Source organism: Ctenopharyngodon idella, chromosome 21 (assembly GCF_019924925.1).
Source record: "Ctenopharyngodon idella isolate HZGC_01 chromosome 21, HZGC01, whole genome shotgun sequence".
Taxonomy (NCBI): Eukaryota; Metazoa; Chordata; class Actinopteri; order Cypriniformes; family Xenocyprididae; genus Ctenopharyngodon; species Ctenopharyngodon idella.
In genome coordinates, this window is record NC_067240.1 from 13830515 (window position 1) to 13857041 (window position 26527).

The window sequence follows — 26527 nt, forward strand, 5'->3', positions numbered from 1 at the left end:
AGCACAAATAAATACAATAGAACAAAGATACAGCTGAAAATATAGCTGCGAGCAGCAATTATTGGGGTTCAACCTTTTTAAGGCCTTTTACCGTAAAAAGGTATGATGTTTTATTTAGCAAGCCAGTAACTGTCAAACATAGATGGAAACGACCATATAAAGCCAATACAGGCAATTTACCATAGGAAATATATGTTTTTTAAAGTTTTTTAAAAGTTATAGCACCACCTATGGTCCCATCTCCATAAAATTTTGCACGCTTCCTCGAAATCATGTGACTCACGTGCTCACATGCTAATTTTGAGAAGCTGTACGTAAATCAGACAGGAAAAGGGCCATTTTCAGCCTTTTCTTGCATTTGCCATAGAAATATAGCCTTTTTACACCTTTTTAACAGTTATTGCAAAGACTATAGATACAAAAAGACTGTTCACTCTTATTAGTTATGAATGGGGGAAACTGCAATGTGCAATATAGTGGAATACGTCCCGCCTTCCAAGTAAAAGAGCCAATCGCTGATTGATAAAGTCAGAATTGCTGCCCAGAGGCATTGCAAATATGGCTGCCGAGTGAACAGACTTTTCTTGAAAGGGACTTTAGTTATAGCCCCAACTATGGGCAGATCTCTATAAATGTTTTCGTGCTTCTTTAGAATCATGTACCGCATGTGCTCATCTAATGACACAAAGTTCTGAGTTTTCGTTTAGTAATGGTAGGCTTTTGGGTACACTTGGACACGCCCATTTTCTAAATTACCTTGTTATAGCTATCCAAATGGCAAAGTTTGGGCAGTTTTGGCCATTGGGCAGTCCTTATTGTCCAGCCCTGCTGTATGTATGCATGCATAGTGATTTTGATATCATGGTTTTCTGGTCACCTTTGTGTGTGTGTGTGTGTGTGTGAGAGAGAGAGAGATCCACTAGCCCTCGAATATAAACTAAGGACCATTAAAAGGTTATGCACGTTTAAATCAAAGGGAAAACTCTGTCAGTGCTAGCGGTGCTCAAAAGATGAAGAGCAGGCCTTTGGACCCACAAATATCTCTGGGTTTACCTCACTCTTGCTCTGAGGATCGCGAGACTGTAAAACAAGGATTTGTCTGTCTTAATGACTTTCTAGTCAGACTCCTGCCAAACAGCATGTGCCATTGTTTGAGATTCGCAAGAACTGCTGCACGATTGCATTAACAGACATTCTGTACTTAAGAGAAGATCCTTTTTTTCTCTTTCTCGGCTTCTCTTGAAAATGAGGAACTACACCTTAACTACAGACACATGGTGACTATTATCACCAGCTTTGTGTCCTTTCCAATGGCTAGTTGTGCTGTTCCACCAGAGACTGCTACAGAACTCTTTGTGCACTACAATGTCTTGTTTATGCTTCATGCCCAGATTTAAGTCACTATAAGTGAGTTTTGGAAAAAAAAAAGAAAAAAAAAATGGGTCCACATCAGTCTTTTATCATGGTTGAATATGTTTTACCATCCTCTGATTTGAATGTCAGCTACACTGCAAAAAAAGCATACTTAAAACAATACATTTACTAGAGAAACTGTATATTAAGCATATTAAGACTTTTTTAACCATAATGGCAAATAGTTTTTTTTCTTAAGCATAAACTTCACTAAATTTTGTTAGAATTAATAAATAAATGCATTTGCCAATGTGGTAAGAGAAAATAACCATAATTCAAGACATATTCTCTGAAAAGTCTTAATATCTTATGCAGTTTTGTTTTAAGGATGCTAAACTATTTATTCTAGAGAAGACAAAACACTGATTAAGAACCTGATTTCTGCAGTGTGTTGAGTTGAAAATTTGAGAATTTATGCCTAATCTTTGCTAATTTCACTTCGAATTATTTAATTTATATATGCCTCTGAAGTGTTATTTTTGTTACATGGTGTAAAGTGTTTTGTTTTGTTTTTAATAATCTTTTAATTCTTCCACAATGAAACAGATGTGAAGGCCAAATGGTACAAAATTTACCAGGAGCCTGTTTGCAGTTTTTAATATTTTGTGTCAAAAATGTAGCATAAGAATCTCAAACATTAGGTTATATTGCCTAAGGTTTATAAAATTTGTAATGTTTTTAAAGTTGAGCCAGTATTGATACTCAAACCTAGATGAGTAAGAAAAGGAGAGATGTGGTAAGAAGAGAAACACAAACAGTGTTAAATGCCAGGTTTGAACAATTCAGTGCCAATTAGAGTAACAATGGTGGATGACAAGATCTCGCTGAAGCCCACTGGATTAGCCAGTGTGGCACATCGGAGACAAAATGATCTTATTCAGGGATGAATGAAGCTTTTTCTCTAGCTCCATTACAGTTCAGTTTTTATACAACCAGATTGAATTGGAAATCCCCAACAATAGCCCAGTCATTCTTTTACATCATTTGTACCTCTGCAGGCCAGATTATGACGGTTAAACAGGGGATTTAGCAAGGAAAATTTCATGTCTGTGGATGGATTTTACTTATCTCCATTTTGACCTCTATGACTGACTGATTTAAATAATAGAAAGCAGTTTGTACTGAGCAGAGAGGTGTTTAATTAAAACAGCAAAATTTTGACACATATTAATATTAGCCACTTTGTTTTTGCTTTTTTAGATATGGAGACAGCAATTTTGCTCAGATGTGATTTTGTTTTTTGTTTTTTGTTTTTTTTTTTTTTTTTCATATATTTATTTCCCTGAAGTCTAACCCTGTGTTTCTGAGGCGCTATAAAAACATTGCTCTGTTTATTTGAGCAATCCGACCAGCAACATTGGCTTAACCAGTGGGTAGAGTCTGGGGCAGGGCTATATGTTTGTCTGACCAATGTCAAACGAGGGGCGTGTTCTGGAATTTGTGTAGTTCAGTTAGGTAATGTGTGCAGAAATTACATACTTTATACCTTTTAATCTGACTAAATAGCCTTAAATCTAGTCAGTTTCTCTTCAGCTGTTAAAGACAACAAACCTTTCATTTTTATTTTACTTTGTTTCATCCAAAGCTTAAATATGTAGATTTTGTTTTTAATGAGAATGCTGTGAAAGATGCCAATGTGCCAGTACAGTTGGAGCCATATGCATTTCCTATTATATTTATTTTTTTGTCTATTTTGCCAAATAACATATGTGGCCAATGGCATATAATAAGAATTGTTGATCTTCAAATGCCTTTTAATGTCAAGGTGTAAAGATTTCTTTATATATCGATCAATTATTTGTATGTTTTCTTTGATTTAATCTTAATTTTCCTTGGAATGCCAATGTACAAATGGTCTTAGAAGGTCATGGTTCACTCAGATAGTGGTGCATGCTTCAGATCAATTAGAGGAACCTTTGCCATGTTGTGTCGAGTGGATCTTGATGCTGCTTCCATGTGCAAGTGTAATCTTACATTGCATGTGGGTTTGTGTTTGTTTACAAACAGGATTTACACACAGTATGAATTTATAGTAACTTATTCAATGTTTGCGCAGCTAATGCAATGTACGTATGAAGGAAACAATAACATTCACAGAGAATGCCTAGTTTCACTCTCTTGCATAATTAATTCACAATCTCAACATGTGTTATGTCTCTGGAGACTTTTAACTGCTTGTAATCACGAGGCAAATTCAAATCCTCTGAAGCACTGGCATTGTTTCGACTCATATGATCACGTGAATGACGTTCCTGAGTGTTATTTGCTCTCTGTGATGTTACTGGCTCTCTGGCCTTGACTGCTGCATGTACTTTGGCTGAGTGAACCTCTTTTCTTTAACACACGCCGTCACAAATACTGTCATGCCATGTTGGACTTTCTCTAGGCGTCTTGATAGAGTACAGCCTTAATAACCAGTGAATGCGTGTGGAGCGAGTGAATCCTATAGCTCTTTGTCATTTTTTGACATGGGTCAGATGTCCAGAGAATGAGCTTGTGATACTCTTGTATTTTTTTCTGCTGATGTTGAACTTGAAACCAACATATATATACTTAAACAGAAATATACAAAATATCTTGCATGGTATCATTCTATGAAACATAGCTGATATTATCTTTATAACAAGTATCTTTTATTAGCATTTTATACTCATTTGTTTACTGTTTTATATCTAGCCATTGAATCTTGTGTTCAAAAAACAAACAGACAGACACAGACATATATACTATATCTTTACTGATTGTAGGTTTTCTGTATCTTATCTCTGTTTAAATGTGTTTTATTTTGCGTGCAAGTCTCTCCTGGGTTACACTGTGGTTATTTGATATACTTATTTGAAGTACTTTTTTTTTTTCTTTTGTATTTTGTCAACTTGTGGCATGACTTTGAAATAAAAGATTAAAAAAAGTCTTGCTGCAGTTGTTTTGTGCACGAGAATGTTTGGGAGTTTTTCTTTATTTTCTCATCTGATGCTCCACTATTCCAATTAACTCAGTCAAATTTTTATTTTATTTTATTCTATTATTTGTAGCCATTTGTACCATGTTTTTATCATGCCTTCGAGACAACACTGTTTTGTCAAGTCGCTAACGTAGCATAATCAGATTCAGCTTTATTTTTAGTAACGGTAATACAGCAATATGTTTAAATTTAATTCCATGCCATTTAACAACACAAGCCATCCAGCATTTATTAATATGATATTCTAATATCGATTTAGCTTACTGCAGTGTGCAACAAGTGTCTCATCATAGCAGAGTGACACACAGAGTAACGTTATAACATCATTTTCAACACACTCGAATGTATCTAATATGATAAACAGCACTGCTTTACCCCACATACGCTTGACCGGAAGAAGCAGAAGCAGCAACTGCAGCATAATAAAAGCTCCACCGCTCAAGACCCGTGTGTCGCGCTCGTCTCTCATTAGCAAACACTCCAGCAGCCTATTTCAGCTCCAGCAGCACTCGGCCCTGCTCCGCTTCATACTACAGTAGCGTTAATAACCTCATCCATGAACATGATTTCTGCCCGAGTACTGTGACTCTCGTCCCGATTCTTTTCCACCGGCTGTGAGGTTGAAGACTACATCTCCCATGATTCTGCGCTCAATCAAGCTACGCCTTTGTTTTGAATAGGCGACCTCTAGCGGCAAAATTTTACATATTGTGCCTTTAATTACTGTTTTTATGTTGGGTCTGAGAGACCCCAGTGATGTAAGTGTAAAAAAGGTAATTTCGTTCAAATTTCATTCAAAGTTAAAATGTAACCTCCTAATTGTACTTCATTTTAACATATTTCTGATGTTGTTTATTTTTGATTAGAAAAATGTCTGAAAGAATCAATGATACTTCAATATTAAATGTTTTTCGACCTATTAAAATGGCTTTAACCTTGAGAGATTTTACTGTATTTACTGTTATTTATAGGTGTTGTATACTTTGGATTCATGCCATTTCCATTTAAACTTTACAATCAGTGTATCAGACACACCCAGCATCTGTTTATAGATACAAAGCTTGACCTTTTCATGTTTAGTTTGCAGAGGAGATTGAGGCATGAAAGTGTAACAGGAAACAAGCAGCCATGTACTTCAGCTGAAGTGACCAGAAGACCTTTGTGTCAAGCCTTCCCTCCCCCACAGTGACCACCCGCTGCCTAACCCCGCCTCCCTCTAAGCTGGATCAGGAATGCCATTGAAGGAGACGCCGAATGCTGCCACTGCTCTCCTGCTGCATTACCCAGCATCCCACATCAACAGGTAGTTTACAGTAGGACATGCATAAGAGGACAACGACACAATTGAGCCACTGTAGAAGAGTGTACTTTATCCTCTGATATAATTTACACCTGTCAATCACCTAACTCCAGATCAGCTCTTCAACCTGGACGTGTGGACATACCAAACATCTGGTGACAGAAGGACGAACAAATAGAGGTGTGAAGATAGAAGAAGGGAGAAAGGAAAGCAAGACAAACTCTTGAGTCACTGTGAGGTGAGTAAGTGTTCAGACTCAGGGCTTAGCCGTTCAGCATCTCATGCTCTTTTAAGGCTTTACAGAAAGCTACTTACTGCTGACTGTTTTCTGCTCTGCCGCTCTCTGTACCAGGCCTGAGGAGGAACCATTTATACCTTCCTATCGATATTAGAGAGAAGGGTTTTGGAATACTTTAACATAAGCAAGCAAAAACCTTTTTCTTGTTTTCCCATAAAAATATTGAAACATCCTTAAAATGAGTTGAGTTTACCAGAGAAGCCAAATTGTGTGAGGAAATAAGACATGTTTTCAGAGAAAATTTATATATATATATATACAAGTCTTAATATCTTATGCTGTTTTTCCACATATTGTTGTAAAGATATTTAGATATATTTACTGGGAAAAAAGACAAAAATTACCATTAAGATATTAGGTAACATTTTATTTTAGTGTCCTTGTTACACAGTTACTTGAGTAATAACTATAAATTATGCATAATTACATGCAACTACTCCTAAACCTAACCCTAACCCTATAGTAAGTACATGTAGTTATTACTTAAAAGTATAATTACAGTGTAACAAAGACACATTTAAAATAAAGTGTAACCAGATATTACCATCATGGTAACATTTTACGGTTGCATTTTATTTTGAGGTGTCTTTGTTACACTGTAATTATACATTTAAGTACTGTCTGAGTAATATTAAGTACATACACTTACTGTAGGGTTAGGATTAGGATTTGGATTGGTTTGGTTTGGTTTAGGGTTAGTTGCATGTAATTATGCATAATTTATAGTTATTACTATAACTGCATGTAACGTATGTAACAGCGACACTGTAAGGTTTCATTTGTTAACTTTAGGTAACTACATCAGTTAACATGAACTAAGAATGAAAAAAATATTTCTAAAGCATTTAATAATCTCAGTTATTGTTAATCTCAATATTTACTAAAACATTATTAAAATCAAAAGTTGTAACTGTTAACATTAGTTAATGAACCTGAACTACAACTAACAATGAACTTGTATTTTTAATAATTAATGTTAGCAAAGATTAATTAGTACTGGAACGAATGTACTGCTCATTGCTAGTTAATGCTTTAACTAACCTTAACTAATGGAACCTTATTGTGAAGTGTTACCATTATTATTTATTACTACTACTACTACTACTACTACTTCTGTATAATTAAATTTTTACAATTTATTTTTATAAGATTTATTTTAAGTGTAAAACTGTTTTATTGTCATCCACGTGTGTTTGTGTGGATGGTTAGAGACATCTACAGAGAACTGAATTGCTCTGACATGCTGCTGCTTTGACACAGACTCTGAGCTGACAGACACAGAGGAAGTGACTGTGTTAATCTGCCTCTGGCACTCACTAAGGTGCTGGAAAAGCAGTTGAGAGTTTATAGGGGCACAAGATTTAAGACCTTTAGAAAGTTTTGGCCCAGGGCAAATGACTGGTTATGAAACAAGCCACATAAACGTCTGACCTATTAGTCTAGAAAAACATTAAGGGAACACGTTCATTAGTTATTCAATGCTTCACTGTTAAAGGGATAGTTCACCCAAAAATTTAAAAAATCTTCTGTCATCATTTATTTACCCTCAAGTTGTTCCAAACCTGTATGAATTTCTTTCTTCTGTTGAACACAAAAGAATATATTTTGAAGAATATGGGTAATCAAATAGTTGATGGGCCCCATTGACTTCCTTAGTATGGAAAAAAAAAAAAATACTATGGAAGTCAATGGGGCCCATCAACCGTTTGGTAACCGACATTCTTCAAAATATCTTCTTTTGTGTTTAACAGAAGAAAGAAATTCATATAGGTTTGGTGAGTAAATGATGACAGAATTTTCATTTTTGGGTGAACTATCCCTTTAAGTTATGTGTTTCTGCCATTAAACTGATCCCATAAACTGAGATTAGATGTGGTTAGGAGAGAAAAGCCAGCCAGTTTACATTTCAATCTGTAATCTCTTTAAATGTGCTCGAATAATATAGCGTGATGTTTTCATGTGCTATTTTTGCCAGATGCTTTTTTTCTCTCTAAACTGCCAGTGTTGGGGAATAACTAACTAAAAACGAATGTGTAGAAATGCTACTCTTTTTAAAATAAAATAAGTGTAGTCTAGTTTACTTACTTAAAATTAGCATCTTGGCAGACTACAGTTTCAGAGTAGCATCTCCGATGTTCAAAAGTACATTTATAGTTTTGTGAATAGAGTGCTGCTGTAATGACGTATTTTTGTAGGACAAACCAGAGTTAGCATCACCCTGGTTCCCTTGGGGAAAAACTCAATAGGCTTTTGAATTATTGAGGAAAATAAGCTCAGTGGCCAACAAAAGTTTATTATTCTTACACATTTTGTTCAAAAAGTAAAAAGGTAGAAGTAAAAATCTAAATGTAGGTTATAAGTTAACTACAGCACTGTTCCGTGACTTCACCATCATTTAGCTTCTTAGCTTCTGTCTTAAAAAAAAAAAAAAAAAAAATCATTGAAAGTGAGTTAGAATAGTTTGCAAGAGTTAAAGTGGACTAGTAAGTAGATGAGTTTACCTATTCAGGTGATGTTGTTTAATGTCCCAGACAACCTCTGTAGTCCAGGGTTGCCAAGTGGAATTGGGCTACTTTAAAATTGGTGTTTCGAAGTTGATTTTTCTTTCTCTCCCCTGTGGGATAAAGGTTTCCCATATGGCATAAACTGCATTTGACTGAAATGCTTGTATTGTAATGTTTTACTCCATTTATCCGGCCACCGGGTGGCGGTAAGCCCGGGTGCAAGGGGCCTTTCATCGCTGCTTGCAGCTTTAATTTATGCTTTTTTTTTGTTGTTAGCCAGGAAAGTTTTCTTAAAGCTGCTGTCTGTAAATTTTGCCTCTTTGTCGCCATCTCTGTTTGAAACCTGCAACTGCAGTTATATGCGGAATTATCATCTTTACATGGGTTGTTTGTGTTCGGCACGGCTCCTCAGTGCGGACCAATCTAATGTTTGCTGTCAATGTTTAGTGTGTATTAGCGTTACCTGTAGATTCCGATTTCTGTAGCCACTCCGCAGTCCGAAGTCTTTTCCTTTTGTCTACGGCGAATCTCCAGTTGTCACTGATGATCGTCATTTGGACCTTTCTGGATTACAATCCACCATCAAAATGATAAGTTTAATTATTGCAGCTGCTGTGAGAAAAGGCTATAAAATGATCCACTAACAGCAGCATCCTATATGCATAGTCTACTAGCTGGGACTCTTTCCTTTCTGTTTAAAGATGTGACGTAATGATGCAAAGACGATTCAATGGCTGCATGCTCGAATTTCCCGCGGAAACCCACCAGTACTGATTTTATTTTAAAACATTATTACAAGCTTACTGTTGTGAATCGGGCTAAGGTAAGGAGATAGTTTTGAACACTGGCTGGTTATGTACTTGCTCTAAAATTTATTTTGGATCATTTTTAACCAAAAAAAGTTACGGACTCCAGCTTTAATGTTCCCAGAACGTTAGTTTTTGGCTCACAGAACATTATTCTAACCTTAATCTAACATTCCCAAAACGTTAGTTTTTGGTTTGTATAACGTTATTCTAAAGTTAATCTAACATTCCCAGAACGTTATTCTAATAGTAATCTAACGTTCCCAGACAGTTAGTTTTTGGTTTGTATAACGTTATTCTAACGTTAATCTAATGTTCTTTTAATGTTATTATAACATTTCCAGAATGTGAGTTTTTGGTTCCCAGAAGGTTATTTTTAGGGCTCGAGCACCGATGGTGTGAGGACCCTATTGTAATTGCTCAGTCAATTATTCTTCTTCTCCGAAATGAATCGCATTTTTGTGGGCCTAAACATGCTCGAAAACTCATGAAACTTTGCACACGTGTCATGCATGTCTCCCACTATTCACTGTTTTCCTAAGGCCACCGGGTGGTAGTGGCCCCGGGTGCGAGGGCCCTTTCATCGCTGCTTGCAGCTTTAATGATGTTAATGATTACTACTAGAAAGTGATATTTTGAGTTTTGATTTTTTGGGATAAGGTCATTGGGCTAGTTTTGGGTTATTTTTGAGGTTTTTTTTACAGACCTGGCAAACCATCTGTAGTCCCATTTAGCCACTTGTTTGCAGTTTTTTTCTGACGAGTAAAAGCTTTTAGGAAAAAATCAAAAGGCAATACTACTGATTTATTTTATGTCATAGAATAAAATGTGAAAATATCTTGAGCTCGTGTTAACCACAGACTTTATTTTAGCCATTTAAAAACAAAAAAACAGACTTCAAGACAATTCAACCGAAACTGCTAAAATGCTAACTTTCCTACAAAAATGTTATTCATACTATGTACAAACTGCATTTTGTCTCTCAGTGTGCAAACTGCAAACAGAGTCTATTCAAGATGTGGTTTTATTTAAATAACTTTGCAAATCATTTCTCAAAGTCTTCTATTTGCATCTTAATTTAGTGGACCTTGCTGAAAGCAGTTCTGTGTTTGACCATGTGACACACTAACACACTGTCTGTGCTGAAGACCAGAGCAGGTGATGTGATGTTCCTTCTGTTTGACCTTCATTCCTAAGTGTTTAATGAGCTTGCAAAACTCAAATGAACAAAAAACAAGATCTACAGATCCATAATTACTTCATTTAGGCATTGTAGCACCTTTCTGCATTCTGCATCGCAATCTTAAAAACAAAATTGGTCTTTATATTGTGCTTAATCTGTGCTTAGTATCCACACTAATCTTCTTATTGAGTATGCCATGAGGACAGCACATGAGTTAACACATGCCTCAGTCTCACTCCCCAAACTACATTCTCACATTTGATTTGATAATAGTGACATGAACTTATGAAACGCAAAAGTAGATCTGTGAGGCAGTTAAGGCAGGTATTTTTATGATGTCTGCTCATGACGCAGGTGAGGATATAATTGGTTATGCAGTGTTGAAAGAGAGAAAAAAAATGCACAAGGAAATGATTCAGCTGGAATATACAAATGACAGTTTGCATAGTGACAAGCTTATCCAGAGAAATCTGTGTAAGCTTCTAAAGACTCCCTCTCCCTCCCTGCTGCTCACCTGACCTGCCATGGACCGCATGGGTGCTGCTCCGGTTAACCCTATGGAGTCTGGAGCATTGGATCTGTTATTTTATTATTTTATACGTAATCTGGCATATTGATGGGTCCACTCAGCACAATATAACATTTTCTTATGTGAACTTGATGTGGGTTCAAAAAGACCACATTGAAAATCTGGGATCAAAATGTAATTTAATCCAAGTTATTTCATTGATTTTTCTATTTATTTATTGATTGATTGATTATTTTTTTTTTTTTATCTCTTCAAGAATAAACTTAAACATATATTGCATATGTTTGTTCTTACATTAGTTACAGGCCCACATATTTCTATAAACAAGAATAATTATAGCAGACATTATCAAAAAACCAAACAAACATGTTTAATAAACAATAAAAACAATATATATATATACTGTATGTATGTATATCTTTTTAATTGTTTTTATTGTTTATTAAACATTAAACAAAAATATGAAATATATATTCATATATTTGTTTATTAAATCTCTCTCTCTCTCTCTCTCTATATATATATATATATATATAAGACAATTAAGTAGATTAAAATAAAAGAAATAATAATAAAAAAAAATAATGACAATATAATAAAACCTATCCATTAATTTTAAAGGAATGTTCTGTGTTCAGCTTAAATCAACAGGATTTGTGGCATAATGTTGATCACCACAAAAAAAAAAAAAAAAAAAAATCCTAATTTTCTCAAAATAAAAAAAAGATCAAGGTTACAGTGAGTCTCTTGCAATGGAGGTGAATGAGGCCAATTGTTTTATTTTATTTAAAAAAAAAAAAAAAAAAACATTAAATATTCTGTTATTAGACCTGTAAAGTTGTTTGAATCATTTTTACTGTCATTTTAGGGCAACTTAGTCGCCATTCAAAGTCATAAAATTGGATAACTTTACACAGAAAAGATAAGCAATTTTTTACACTAAATTCATCATATTGTTTATGTCGTGTTGTTATACTTTTGAAACTGTGAGTGTTTGTGGCCCTGTTCACTTCCATTGTAAGTGTCTCACTGTAACCCAGATTTTCATGTCTTATTTATTTATTTATTTTTTAAAGAAAGGGAGGCACAAGCGGAAATTATTTTTTGCGAACATTATGCCACATATGCTGTAAATTAAGCTTAAGTTACTGAACCTGAAACATATTAAACAATATTCCTTAAAGGGGACCTATAATGCCCCTTTTACAAGATGTAAGATAAGTCTTTGGTGTCCCCAGAATGTGTCTGTGAAGTTTCAGCTCAAAATATTCCTACAGATAATTTATTATAGCTTGTCAAATTTGCCCCTATTTGGGTGTTAGCAAAAACATGCTGTTTTTGTGCGTGTTCCTTTAAATGCAAATGAGCTGCTGCTCCCGGCTGCTTTCCAGAAAAGAGCGGAGCTTTAACAGCTTGCACTTCGGTTGCTCAACAAAAACAAAGCTGGAGAATCTCACGCAGCCAAAATGAGCATTGTCAGTAACAGTGTTCAGACTTACATTGTTCAAACACTGATGGAGAGACTCAGGAAGAAGTTACAACTTTTAGAAGGCAACTGGACGTTTCTGAGTTGATTCAAATCATCGACTAGTCTGTGCTGTCATGTTAATCTTTTGTGCAAATCCAGCGCTGAATTGACCCTCATTTGTGAAACAATCCGACGTAAAATGATGGCATGGCAACAACACTCTACTACAACAACTCTTCCTCTTTTCTAAAGCAGCCCAACATGGCCTCACCCCCTTTCTTGCGTGTTCTCGGGGGCAGGGTTTATGTAAATTTTAAGGTTAGTGATGTCACTAACCCGGGAAGAAGCACGTTGTAGTCCCTACCAGCCGTTTGTTGTAGTCCTTAAGCAGAGTTCTTTAAAAGAAAATATCTCCCTTTGCATTGAACTTTGAATGTTGTAACTTTGCAGACGTTGTTTATGCTCTAACAGCAACATTACACACTAACTAAAGCTAAAAAAGTGAAGTCATAATCAACCACCCCTTTAATACAAGTTATTTCATTCATTGATCATAAGAGGACTTGAAAATCAACAGGGGCCTGAAGTTTCTGAGAAGTTTTTGAGATCTGAATATAGTGATCAGACCCTTGTCTGCATTTGAAAAGCATTCAAAGGCACACAAAACCCTGCCAATACAGAGAAGGACAAGGAATACAGAGTTATTGTTGAACATTGGCACTTAATCACGGTGGTGAAAAGTATCAGAGGCGAGCCTATGTGGGCTTGACAGTGCAATTCTGCAGGCCAGTCAGCCGAATGCACAGGCTCATCTAAGCTGTCTGTCTGCGATTCTGACGGCTCCTTCAGTGATGGTATAATAGGGACAGTTCCCCTCAGTCAGAGACGTTCAATCTATTAGCTGCTTCTTGTCATTGTAAGTGACTAATTCCAGACCACAACTCTTTTAGCCTTTAAATCATCGAGGGAAGCTCATCGTGGGTTTCATGCACTGCTCTTCATGCTGGCTGTAATGACATGTATTCTGTAAGGACTTGAGATGCTCTGCCTGAGTAAAACTAGTGTTGAATCTGCTTCCTCAGCTGTGTAATTATCCTCAGTAGCACAGGGTATAAATACATACAAGTATATTTGGCATCAGGCAGTTGCTTCAAGTAACTACAAGTGGTATTTTATTTAAAATGTGTTCTGTGTGATATTTTGTAGTACTGATAATGTCTTTCTAATGATCACAGTGTGGACAGTCTCAGTCTTATCTTAAAATAAACTGTAACCTTGATGTGGTTTTCATCGCAGGATGAGATGCCACAATCGGTGATCTAGTTATTCTCACTTGTACTTGATTATTTTCTCTGACGCAGAAAGATTTTTGTTATTTATTTGAAATAAATACATTTTTTATTCAGCATGGATGCTTTAAATTGATAAAAAGTGACAGTAAAGACATTTACATTGTTACAAAAAAAGTCTAGAACAGATAAATTCTGTTATTTTCAACTTTCTATTGATCATTAAAATCTTAGAAAAAAAAAAGTGTATCATGGTATCCACAAAACAAAGGATCATGTGACACTAAAGACTGGAGTAATCGCTGCTGAAAATTCAGCTTTGCTATCATGGGAATAAATTACAATTAGAAAACAGTTAATTTAAATTGTAATAAGATATTTATCATGCTTATTCATGCTTTTATTTCATCTCGTCTGGATTATTGTAATGCCCTGTTTTCTTCTTTAAATCAAAGTACTTTATCACGGCTTCAATTGGTACAAATGCTCCTGCTAGATTACTGACTCAAACTAGCTCTTTTAATCATATCACTCCAGTTTTAGCTTAATTTCAGTGGCTACCAGTTCATTTTAGATATTATTATTGACATATAAAGCGATTCATGGTTTGGCACCCAAGTATTTAGCAGAACTTTTAAGACCTCATGAAACAGTCAGGTGTCTCAGATCATCTAATCATGGATTGTTGGCTGTTCCGAGATCTAGATATAAAACAAAAGGTGAAAGCTTTTGCGGTGAAGACTCCAATGTTGTGGAAAAGCGTGCCAGTGGATATTAGATCTGCGGAGTCTTTGTTTTTAAGTTTCTTTTAAAAACGTATTTGTATAGTTGTGCTTTTACTACTTTGTTAAGTATTTGGATTCTTGTGTGTTTTGGATATATTTTTTAATGTACTAATTATGTTCCTGGTTTTATATTTTGTAATGCTCTTCATGTCTTTTTGCCTTTTGTGAAGCACTTTGAGCCAAGAAGCTTTAAAAGTGCTATATAAATAAATTTATATTATTATATTTCACAATATTACTGTGTAATATTATTATTTTTATTTTAATGGGCCCTATTTTAACAATCTAAGCACATGGTCTGAAGCGCATGGCACAGGTGCACTTAGGGCGTGTCCGAATCCACTTTTGCTAGTTTAACGACAGAAAAAATGGTCGGCACGCCTGGCGCATGGTCCAAAAGGGCCCAAATGATAGAGCCCAAAGTATTGTTTTTCCTTTTACTTGAAAGAAAGTTTGTGGCTCATATAAAAAGTAAAAAAATCTGATATGCCATTTATTAACAATTAAATTTTCAGGGTTAAAATTTTGGCAGCACAGCTGAAATGTTTGTTTGAGCTGCATCCTCTACTGTACAGGCGCAAATTTGAATTTCCTTCAGCCTGAGGCTTATTCGTTTCTCTTGAAATGAAGGGCCTTCACATTTGCCAAAAAATAGAACTTTTTGTTTTTGTTGTTGTTGTTGTTGTTGTTATTAAAAACAAACAAGCAAACCCAGCCGAGGTGAGGAAAATGTACCACAAAAGTAACAACTCATTACTTTCCAAAAAAGTAACTAACACAATTAGTTACTTTATTAGGGAGTAACGCAATATTGTAATACATTCCTTTTAAAAGTAACTTTCCATGCCAGCTGAAGCATCAGTGGTTAACTTTATGGGCTTAGGAAACAGATAAATGCATGTCTTCACTGACCTATTGTAAAATGTGTACCTATATAGTTGCATTTAAAAAATAAAAATAAAAATACAATTTTAGCTCATGGAAAAGTCAGTAATATTTCTGTTGACCCTTATGTACTGTATGTTTGGTCTAGTCTGTCTGGGGCAGTGTCTACTTTGTAGTTTGACCCACATTGGTAATAGAATTAGCTCTTCTGTGCTCTGCAAAGTTAGAGATGTTTTTGGTCTTTAATACTCTTGGGATCAGTAGATCCTTATAGTAAACAAAATATATTGTAAAAATGTTCCTCCTTTGTAATTTTAAATATGCCCCAACTGGCTCATTTTTAAATTTATGATGCATTGTGAAACTGTGATCAGATTCTAAGAAATGTGTCTGCAGAGTGCACTTAAGCTTTTCTGATATATGCTTACAGATTCTTGCTTTTATTAAAAAGGCTGTAATATTTGCAAAGTCCTAGGATGTGGAACCTGCTTTTTCTTTTTCTTCATTTCATACAGTACAGCAGTACCTTTGCTTTGATCTTTTTTGATTTGATACAACTTTACATTTGATTTGTAATGTTCTCTTATTCTCTTTATTTGTATCCTGTATAGGTCCCTCACATGGTGAATTCTAATGTCAAAACAATAAACCAGAAACATGGTCATTCTGCAACAGGTAAGACTTGTTCTTATGCACTTTCTCAATGTCAAACTTCTTTACTTGCTCAAAGGACGCTGTAATTTGGCAGCTATAGGACATCATATATTATTAACACACTTTTCCTGGATAGATTTTTCCACTCCAGTAATCAGTTTGAATGATGCTGCTTTAAATCATGTTCCAGTTGTACTGCAATGGCCACCATGCATTCTCATTAACATTATAACAGCCAGCAGGTTAAGATTTAATAAGCCTAATTCTTCTTATAGGGTGCCATGCTTTTTATTAAATGAAAAACCTATTTTACAGAGAACCAAATACAAAACAAAACAATCTTTTATTTACTTAAAATTTTATTTTTTACATTTTTTATTATTTTTGCAATAATGTTTTAGTCTGTTTTTGCAATCATTTGTATTGATTGTTTAAAGTTTTGATTTTTGATTGGTTGTCCCATAGGGGGACTATGTCTGGTTGGACCTCAGAACAGGCCGTGAGTTTGATGTCCCTGTTGGCGCTGTGGTCAAACTCTGTGATTCGGGTCAAATCCAGGTCTTGGATGATGAAGGAAAGGTGGGCCTTTAAGTGTGTACCACTCATAATAGTGTCCAAAATGTGAGAAAAGACCAGTTTTATATCAGTTTTATTAGCAATATTTTGTCTTTTCCCCCATATAGGAGCATCGGATCTCTCTTCAGAATGCTACAAACATCAAGCCCATGCACCCAACCTCCATTCATGGGGTGGAGGACATGATCCGTCTCGGGGACCTGAATGAAGCTGGTATCCTCAGAAATCTCCTGATCCGTTACAATGACAGGGTCATATATGTAAGTGAGACTTTTGATATTTTTCTGTCTGGTTCATTTTATTGCTTGTGGAATCTAATAAGGCTGCATGGAAAACGTCACGATTGGGCTCAAAAATCATGTAACACTTATTTACTCAAATATTGTAATCGCAATTACAATGTGAAGAACATCAACATTAACATCGAACATTTCATCATTTAGACCACACAGACTGTTGCATAATGTTAACCAGTTGCTAAATTCATATTTTGGCCTTATTTGATCAAAGTCCATGTTTTTCTCACTAAATATCCTCTTTCACTTAGAAATACATAAGACTATAGAAGTAAAATGGGTCGAAAACCTAAAAAATTCTTTTAATTGCAGATGACTCATTTTAAAAACACTGGCTTGTTGCTGCTTAGCATGTAATACATTTTTAAAGATTTTATGCTTCAAAGCTTGTTCGCTTAGAAAAATAGACTGTCATTGGAACATTGGCATTGATTTATGACTGAACAATGTAGACCAAAACATTTTACCTTCATTGTGGCGTTTGCTGAATGTCAAATCTGGGCATGTTTTTTCATTCCGTAAAACGATTGAGAGATGAATGAATGATTTGTTTTGGTCTCTTAGATGGTATAGCTTTTTTGCTTGTTTTTATTTCAGATCAAATTGGCTTCGTAAAATGTGACCTTTTCATTTTGTTTCATCACTGAAATGTTTCACCACTAGAATGCTTAATGGAAGGCATTGTAGCTTTGTCATAGTTTAAAATTGGTGCTTGAATCAGTTCAATCATTGGGCACAGGCCTTACATAGAGCCATTAGGTACACTATTGCTATGACTCATTTGTATGGAAATGTGTTGAGTGCACTTAGCAGATTTATTTACTTTTTGCTTATCTAACTTGAAAGTCAGGTGTTTTTCAATCTCCATTTTCTTGTCACTTGCTCTTTCTTGATGGTATAAAAGTGCAATAGCATGAGCACAGACCTTCCAATTCAGTGGATTGGAGGGACTGACTGATTCATAACGTTCACCAGTTACCACCATGCCCAAACTGTGAAAGTTATTCATTTCCGTGATGTTAAGAACTCAAATATGGATATTCTGTCATGATGACAGTTTGACATTTTGAAAGAGGAGCAGGAAAAACAATAATGTTGGCTTTGTGAATAACATAGCATGTCATAAATGATTTAATTAATAAAATTAATAGTTAAACTTACTTTATAATATTTGTCTCTGCATATTAAGCTTGGATATGAAAGTATTTTAACATAAAATTGCTATATGTAATGTTTATAACCAAAAAAATGATGGGGAAGTCAATTGCGACAGACTGACAAACTGAGCGAGTTTGGTTCAAACCACTGACTCATGAGTGAGATTAAGACTGATTTGTGAATCTTTTTGTCTGAACAGACTCATAAGAATCATTTGTTCATGAATCACACATCACAGCTCATGCTGTCCGTTGCTAAGTGCACAAAACACTGGCAAGCACCCTAAAGAAGTAATTAGCTCACCTCACGAGATGATATTTGATGAAATTGCATATTTACACGCAAAGTTTTCCAGACTATCAACAAATACTTTATTTTAAATAATTGTTGCAAATGTTTAGGATTTTTGTCACATTTGCCACCATTTGAAGTTCATACTATATAGCCACTTTTCCACCATCGGGCAGAACGGTTGGTGAAGAACTGTTATGATTAGTTTTCTCTGTAGCTAGCTAAGAGTTCTATTTGAGAGAAGTAACACAAGTTAATAATAGAAATACCTGATCATCCTCCATAATGCGGTCACTATTTACATCTCATACCTTACCAAGATGACAACTGTATCACATTCCAAAGTGCTTTGTGAAACCATATCTGTACCGGCTGGGCCAGATCGCCACGGAATGGAATGGTTAAGCAACGAGAATGGTTTGGCCCGACAGTGGAAAAGTGGCTTATATATTCACAATAATGTATTTCAGACGTACACGGGATCAATCCTGATAGCAGTGAATCCATACCAGCTCCTGCCCATCTACACACCTGATCACATTCGCCTCTATACAAACAAAAAGTTAAGAGAGATGCCACCACACATCTTTGGCATTGCAGACAACTGCTACTTCAGTATGCAAAGGAACAACAAGGACCAGTGCTGCATCATCAGGTAAATAGACTGTAAACATTTAAGATAAGTTTTTTTTTTCTTTTTTTTTAAATCACAATATAATTGATTGGTTATGGCACATGACTCTGTTCACATTGTTGCATGTTCAGTGGTGAGTCTGGAGCTGGGAAGACGGAGAGCACCAAGCTCATCTTGCAGTTCCTGACTGCTATCAGTGGCCAACACTCCTGGATTGAGCAGCAGGTTCTGGAGGCCAACCCTATTTTAGAAGGTCAGGAAGATCATTTCTAAACCTAATGACATAAACCTCATCTGTCTGACACTGACACACAGGGTAGGGATCCAGCGATTGCCAGCACTTGTTAAAAACAGTATGTTATGAACGCAGGATGATGCGCCTATCAGAATAGAAAGAAAATCTGGGTCTGGTTCCCAAAACACACTGCCATCTGGTCCTCCACCAGCTGGGTGAACTCCTCCATGATGAGACCAGTGTGGCACGCAGGTGACACTCATTAAAGGGATAGTTCACCCAAAAATGAAAATTATACCATGATTTACTCACCCTCAAGCCATCCTAACTGTAAATGACTATCTTCTTTCAGACAAACACAATCGGAGATATATTTAAAAATATCCTGGCTCTTCCAAGCTTTATAATGGTAGTGAATGGGGGGCGTGTTTTGAAGCCCAAAATAAATGTATCCATCCATCATAAATATAATCCATACGGCTCCAGGGGGTTAATAAAGGCCTTCTGTGCGAAGTGATGGGTTTTTGTAAGAAAAATATCCATATATTAAAACTTTGTGAAGTAAAATAACTATGCTCTTCCGCCACAAATTGATGCGTACAGCCGTCTGACGGAAGCTAGTTATTTTACTTTATAAAGTATTAAATATGGATATGGAAATATTTTCTTAAAAAAACCCATCACTTCATTTCAGAAGGCACTTATTAACCCCCTGGAGCCGTATGGATTATTTTTTATGGTGGATGGATGCATTTTTGGGGGGCTTCAAAACACGCCCCCGGTTCCCTACCATTATAAAGCTTGGAAGAGCCAGGATATTTTTAAATATATCTTCGATTGTGTTCGTCTGAAAGAAGATAGTCATTTACACCTAGGATGGCTTGAGGGTGAGTAAATCATGGGATAATTTTCATTTTTGGGTGAACTATCCCTTTAACACTCGCCCTGCTTGCCACACTTAGTATTCTACAAATCAGGGAATAAAAAGGCACGATTATTCAAAATGATTTTTTATGTTGTGTTAATTTCAGGAAATTCCTTGACCTGTTGTTCCAATTTAAATTTCAATTCCGCTTTGTGTGAATTCAGAATTTTGCTGAACCCTATATGAAAGATGACATTACTTTGTAACTACACCAAACGCTTTGCTGTTTGCCGTGGAATTGAGATTTGTTATTTGAAGTTTTCCCCTGTTCCCACAGCATTCGGTAATGCTAAGACCATACGCAATGACAACTCCAGCCGATTTGGGAAATACATTGACATTCACTTCAACAAGCGGGGTGCTATCGAGGGGGCAAAGATTGAGCAGTACCTGCTGGAGAAATCAAGAGTTTGCAGACAGGTGAGAGATTGAGGATGGCCAGAATGTGTCTCACTGTGGGTCTATTTATCATGCTATTGATTATGGTGATGTCAGTGATGAGATTACATTTAATTGTCTTTGTAGGCACCCGATGAGAGGAACTACCATATATTCTACTGTATGCTGGCAGGCATGAGCCCTGATCAGAAGACTAAATTAGGTCTGGGCCTGGCCAAAGACTATGTTTATCTTACTATGGTGAGGGCCTGTGCTTTATCAGCACAGACTAATGCACTTTTACACAATTTCTTGTGTATTATGAAAGTATTTGAATAGACCCTTTCCATTAAAGAAATAGTTTATCCAAAAGTGAAAATTCTCATGTAGTTCTGTACCTGTTTGACTTTTATGATACTTTTTTTGTTCTTTATTTATATATATATATATATTTATACACTGATATCTGTTTAATGGTGTATTTAAAGAGAGTGTGTATAAAGGGCTGCGTGTACGTATCCACTGTGTCCTTCTCTCTTGGCCTGTCATCCAGGGAAACTGTACGGTCTGTGAGGGGAGGGATGATTTGAAGGAGTACTCAAGCATCCTGTCAGCCATGAAGGTCCTAATGTTTACTGACACTGAAAACTGGGAGATCTCCAAACTGCTGGCTGCCATCCTGCATATGGGCAACCTGCGCTTTGAAGGTAGAAAGTGTTATTATTAATAATTGTCAGACCCACAAGACGTGACAGACTAGCTAAATAGCGTGTTTCTTTTGTGTTGTCCCAACAGCTCGAACGCTAAAGAACTTGGATACCTGTGTGGTGGTTCGCTCACCTGACCTGGCCAAAGCAGCCACTCTGTTAGAGGTGAGGTGCATGTGAACACATAAGAGAGCTTTAACCTCTTAGCATTCCTGTAAAATTAACCTAAAAAGGCATAGACAAAGTAAATTGCATGCTGTTCTTGAACCATTTGGAGTATATGCATGGTTTTGGTCTCTTTTGAAAGGCATGTCTACTGCGGGCGGTACAATGAAACACTAAAAGGTTAAAGTCAACATGAAGTGGCATTTTCAACCCATTTTTTATTTGTGTAATGTGATATTTGTCTTAATGAAACATATTGATGTTAATTTCCACATCAAAGTGAATAAAAATAAAAGGTAATTACTACTTTATTTCTCATAATTGTGACTTTATATTTTGCAATGCAACTTTATATCTCATAATGTGACTGTTTCACATTATTGCGACTTTATCAGTTTGACTTTGTCTAATAACTGCAATGTTATTTCTCACAATGTGACTTTTGCATTTGCAACGACTTTAAATCACACATGATCTTATATCTCACAGTGTGAATATTGTTTATATTGTATATAAACTTTATTTGGCTTTGAAAAGAAACAGAATATTCAAAGCTGAGACTTTATTTTTTTGCTTTGAAATTAATTTGAATAGTGAGGAATGAGCCTTCAACACCAGAATGGTGAATGCGCGTTTGCTAAAGCTATGCTTAAATAGCTTTTTTGCTATTGTTTAACATAAACTAATAGACCACACAGCATCAGAAGAAATGGACAGTTGTTTCAGAGGAATATTTTGCACTGATGAATATAGACTGTATATAAAGTAAAGGTCTAAAAACTCTTAAGTCCTTGCTCTGCACTAACTCTGTTTATGTCTTTGAACTTTGGTTTAATCCTATTTTTGTCATTGCATTGCAGTCTCAAAGCTGCTTTTACTTGAAGGGGTTTGTTTCTGCTGTCCTTTTGAGATTCATCTCTCTCATTAGCTCTTTGGTACCACGTTATCCATGCAGTTAAGGGAGGGGAGTTTGAGATAAATGCAGTCATTAGTGAGCATCAGACTTTCATTCTAATGTTATTATCGTAGACACTGGCATAGCGTGACGAGTCTGTTCAGACTTCCTGCCGGCAGCACTCTGCTGTCAAGTTTTTCGATTTCTATGTATGTCTCTATGTTTCCACTGTCCAGAATCTTTGTTCTGTTTTCAGTTTGATTTAAATGGCTGTGGGTGGCTTAGTGCTGAATTTCAAAACCATTTTCTTTGTTTGCGTCTGCCCCCTGCTGGCAAGACACAAAAGGTCTTGAGAGCAGTCAGAATGAAGGTTTGAGAATCCAATACTCTCTTCAGTGCATCATATTTAAATTACACTTGGTCTCTTCAGCTAAAAATATCTTGTGGCTTGCAACATTTCTGTTTGGCTTTATAATAGTTCTGTAGATTAACAAATTTGACTTTTAATATTATAATGAATAAATGAATGAACTGGACCTTCAGCATTAATATTCAATACTATATTATGTGGGCTCAAACAGAGTTAATAGAGTTAGAATAATTAGCATCAACAAATTGTATAGCAATATAATATGAATAATTATGTTTTAAGCAGACACTTGTGCTGAATTAACAAGGTTTATTTTGGCACTGTAATTAATTACAATGAACTGAATACAACTGGGTATGATTTTTCTATTTTGGGACAAACAATTTTCATATTTATATTTAGCCTACATTTTACTCTTTTTCAAACATTACATATGTTTTACAGTGTATCACAATTATAAATATTCCAATACAGGTGGACCCTCAGGACGTCATGACATGTCTGACCACACGTACATTGATCACCAGGGGGGAGAGTGTGTCTACTCCTCTCAGTGTTGACCAGGGGTTGGATGTCCGTAATGCCTTTGTCAAGGTGAGGTTATTCACAATCCATAAACTGTCCAGTTTTGATTCTGAATTTGTCACAGAAGTCATCAATATCCACTAAGTGGTCTATTTTTGTCTCCATCAGGGAATCTATGGGAGATTGTTTGTTTGGATAGTGGATAAAATCAATGCCGCCATCTTTAGAGTTCCTTCTGCAGAAAGCAAGACTATTCGTAAGTCTATAGGCCTGCTCGACATTTTCGGCTTTGAGAATTTCACTATTAACAGGTGAGTTTTAGTAAATAGAAAATTCTTTTTTCAGCATTTTCTGGACAAACTGGTACTAATCTTGTTCATTCCTGCTGTAGTTTTGAGCAACTGTGCATCAACTTTGCAAACGAGAACCTGCAGCAATTCTTTGTTCGCCACGTTTTCAAAATCGAACAAGAGGAGTACAACCTGGAGGATATCAACTGGCAGCACATCGAATTCACCGACAACCAGGACGCTTTGGATATGATTGCCATGAAACCTATGAATATCATTTCCCTTATTGATGAGGAGAGCAAGTTCCCAAAGGTAAAGTTTGAATTTTGTTGCTGTGCTGTATATTTGAATTATAAATTGGATTATAATGTCCATAAAGCACCACAGAACATTTCTGGTTCAGCTCTGAGCATCTTTATTTTATTCATCAGTTGAATGGAGGATATCTAGCCATGTTCCATGTCCATGACTTGCTGTTGTGTTTCTTAGGGAACAGATGCTACCATGCTGAACAAGCTGAACTCCCAGCACAAACTAAATATCAACTACATCCCTCCTAAGCACAGTCATGAGACCCAGTTTGGCATTCAGCACTTTGCTGGAGTGGTGCACTATGAAACTAAAGGTACACATTACTGAATTATACAGTTTCTAATCTACTAAAAACTTTACTTTTACTTTTTAAACACTTTACTAGCTTCCCAAAGTGAGATAAATGTATTGTTGATAATAATAAATATGAAATATAAACGTATAATTATACAGAAAACATTATAGACCCCAAACTTTTGAACAGTAGTATATATTAGGGCTGCAACGGTTCAAATTACCGACAGTTCGGTTTTTATCATGGTTTTAGGGTCACGGTTTCGGTACGGTTCGGTATGTGCTATGTTCAGGGGAAAATTACTTCTGTCAAATAAAAATAAAGAAAATAAGAACAAATAATCAAACTACAAAACTACAAACTCTTGCACTTGAATGTTAAAATTGGCAAGGCTTAAATGAGTTTAGTTTAAACACAGATAGCAAAATGTGCTGTTCTGGTCTCACCTGCACTCGGACGCTATCAACACCCGGGTGAAGACGCTGTAAATGACTGGTCATATAGCGCATATGGCACTCGCATTGAACAAAGTTTAGGGGAAGCCAGAATGCGAACCCATCGACAGAAACGTACGTTAGCCTAACTCTGTCTGTCTGTTTTATTTATTTTCAACAAACCATATTATAGACACATATGCGTCGTCAGATATAAGACGAACCGCGGTGCAAGTGTGCCGAACCGTGTGTGGAGAACGATACGGTTCGATTTTTTACTGAGAACCGTTACACCCCTAGTACATATATAATATTATTACTTGCTTATTTAAGTTAACATGATCCCCTCTTGGTTCATTGTTCAGGTTTCTTGGAGAAAAACCGAGACAGCCTCCACAGTGACATCATACAACTTGTGCACTCATCCAAAAACAAGTTCATCAAGCAGATCTTCCAAGCTGATGTTGCTATGGTGATGCCCTTTTCCAATACTGAATCCATATTTGCTCAGCATTAAAATGCTCACGACATGCCAGCAAGGCCACACATCTCAGAGGGCCAAATGCTGGCCATGCAGGTTTATGTGAGGGTTGCATATTAAAAGCAAAGGCATGTACTAACATAATTTCCCTGTGAGCTTCTACAAATGAGTGAACTTTAGACTGAGGCTTTAACATGACTCTATGTGACAGTGTCAGCACAGTCTGACTAACCCTGCTGCTGCTGTAACTCACTCTCTCTGTGGTGATGTCAGCCCTAATCTCTCCTGGCTGATTCTCAGCAGACTTGGCTAACAGCAGTCAATTCTCTCTCTCTCTCTTTCTCTCTCTCTCTCTACTATCCTCCATCTGTCTCTCAATCTTTTACCTTATTTTGGCCTCAGTTTCTATGTGGGTATTTGGAGCCCACTGCATCCCTTCAAAAGGTAATCAATGGCGTGGTTTGTGTCCCTCTCAGACTCCTATTGAACTACATTTTCTCAATAGTCCCTTGCTAAATTCATTCCTGTGGTTTTTTCTGTCCTTTGGAAATGGTTTCTATTGAAGTAGTCGGTAAGGGCACGCTGACAGAATAATTTAATAGCTCTAACAGTGGCATTATTCTCCAGATGAATTGAGTAAAAAAGCCATTCATCACAGAGAGATTCTGTTTCAAGTTAGATGCAGTTTGTTCTCATTGGTATTTTTCAGCACTATTTTGAGGGTTTTTTTCCATTTACTCATTTTCCTGGCACTGGGTGAAGATTGAAAAAGGGAGAAACTACTAGATTGCTTTTTTTCTTCACAATGCCTTCTTAAAGCATTTGCATGTAAAGCATTGGGAATAACAGCAAGAGAAGGGGTAGACAGAGGATACAAGCAACCAATGAAGATCCAGAAGAAACGTGATAAGCAAGGGAGAAATTATGAAAGAATGATATTTATTAGAGGCAGGACAGAAAGAAGAAATTATTGGACCAAAAAAAGGCCACACCGAAAGGTGAACTGGTGTCTTTGTGATGTGCATAGTATTGGTATTTGTTGTAGCTTTGTGTGATGTGCGTTTGTGAAGTGTGTTTGTGGCAGTAAAGGTCCTCTTATTTTTCTGTGAAGTTAATGGGAGAATTTCTGTTTTCAGGGAATGGAGACAAGGAAGCGCTCCCCGACTCTAAGCAGTCAGTTTAAGCGCTCACTCGAGCTGCTCATGAGGACGCTGAGCGTCTGTCAGCCTTTCTTCGTACGCTGTATCAAACCCAATGAGCTCAAAAAGCCCATGGTGAGTAAATTAATATTTCTGTGAGTTTGAATAGATGTAGAAATTAAAAACAGGGCTCAAGAATAATGATGACATGAAGGCCTATGGACAGGTTCAGGTCTGTTAACAGATGTTTCACTTTCCCTATTAGTATATCTCACATCAATGAATCATGTAAATGTGTTTTTATGCCTTACAAACTAAAACATTTGGCTTTCTGTAACGTATGAA

At 36.2% G+C, this 26527-nt stretch overlaps 1 protein-coding gene across 1 annotated transcript in view; it reads left to right on the forward strand.

Annotated features, from left to right (window-relative positions):
- Positions 1 to 5845: 5845 nt before the first annotated feature.
- Positions 5846 to 26527, forward strand: part of myo7ab (myosin VIIAb) — a 40557-nt gene continuing 19875 nt past the window's right edge. The window contains exons 1-16 of the mRNA XM_051877356.1: positions 5846 to 5913; positions 16034 to 16097; positions 16542 to 16655; positions 16760 to 16912; positions 18868 to 19052; positions 19163 to 19284; positions 20469 to 20611; positions 20717 to 20830; positions 21123 to 21276; positions 21365 to 21441; positions 23181 to 23300; positions 23400 to 23542; positions 23623 to 23833; positions 24011 to 24146; positions 24928 to 25034; positions 26180 to 26317. Coding sequence (XP_051733316.1) covers positions 16080 to 16097; positions 16542 to 16655; positions 16760 to 16912; positions 18868 to 19052; positions 19163 to 19284; positions 20469 to 20611; positions 20717 to 20830; positions 21123 to 21276; positions 21365 to 21441; positions 23181 to 23300; positions 23400 to 23542; positions 23623 to 23833; positions 24011 to 24146; positions 24928 to 25034; positions 26180 to 26317 — 1935 coding nt within the window. The 5' untranslated portion in view covers positions 5846 to 5913; positions 16034 to 16079. The remainder of the gene's footprint in view (positions 5914 to 16033; positions 16098 to 16541; positions 16656 to 16759; positions 16913 to 18867; positions 19053 to 19162; positions 19285 to 20468; positions 20612 to 20716; positions 20831 to 21122; positions 21277 to 21364; positions 21442 to 23180; positions 23301 to 23399; positions 23543 to 23622; positions 23834 to 24010; positions 24147 to 24927; positions 25035 to 26179; positions 26318 to 26527) is intronic.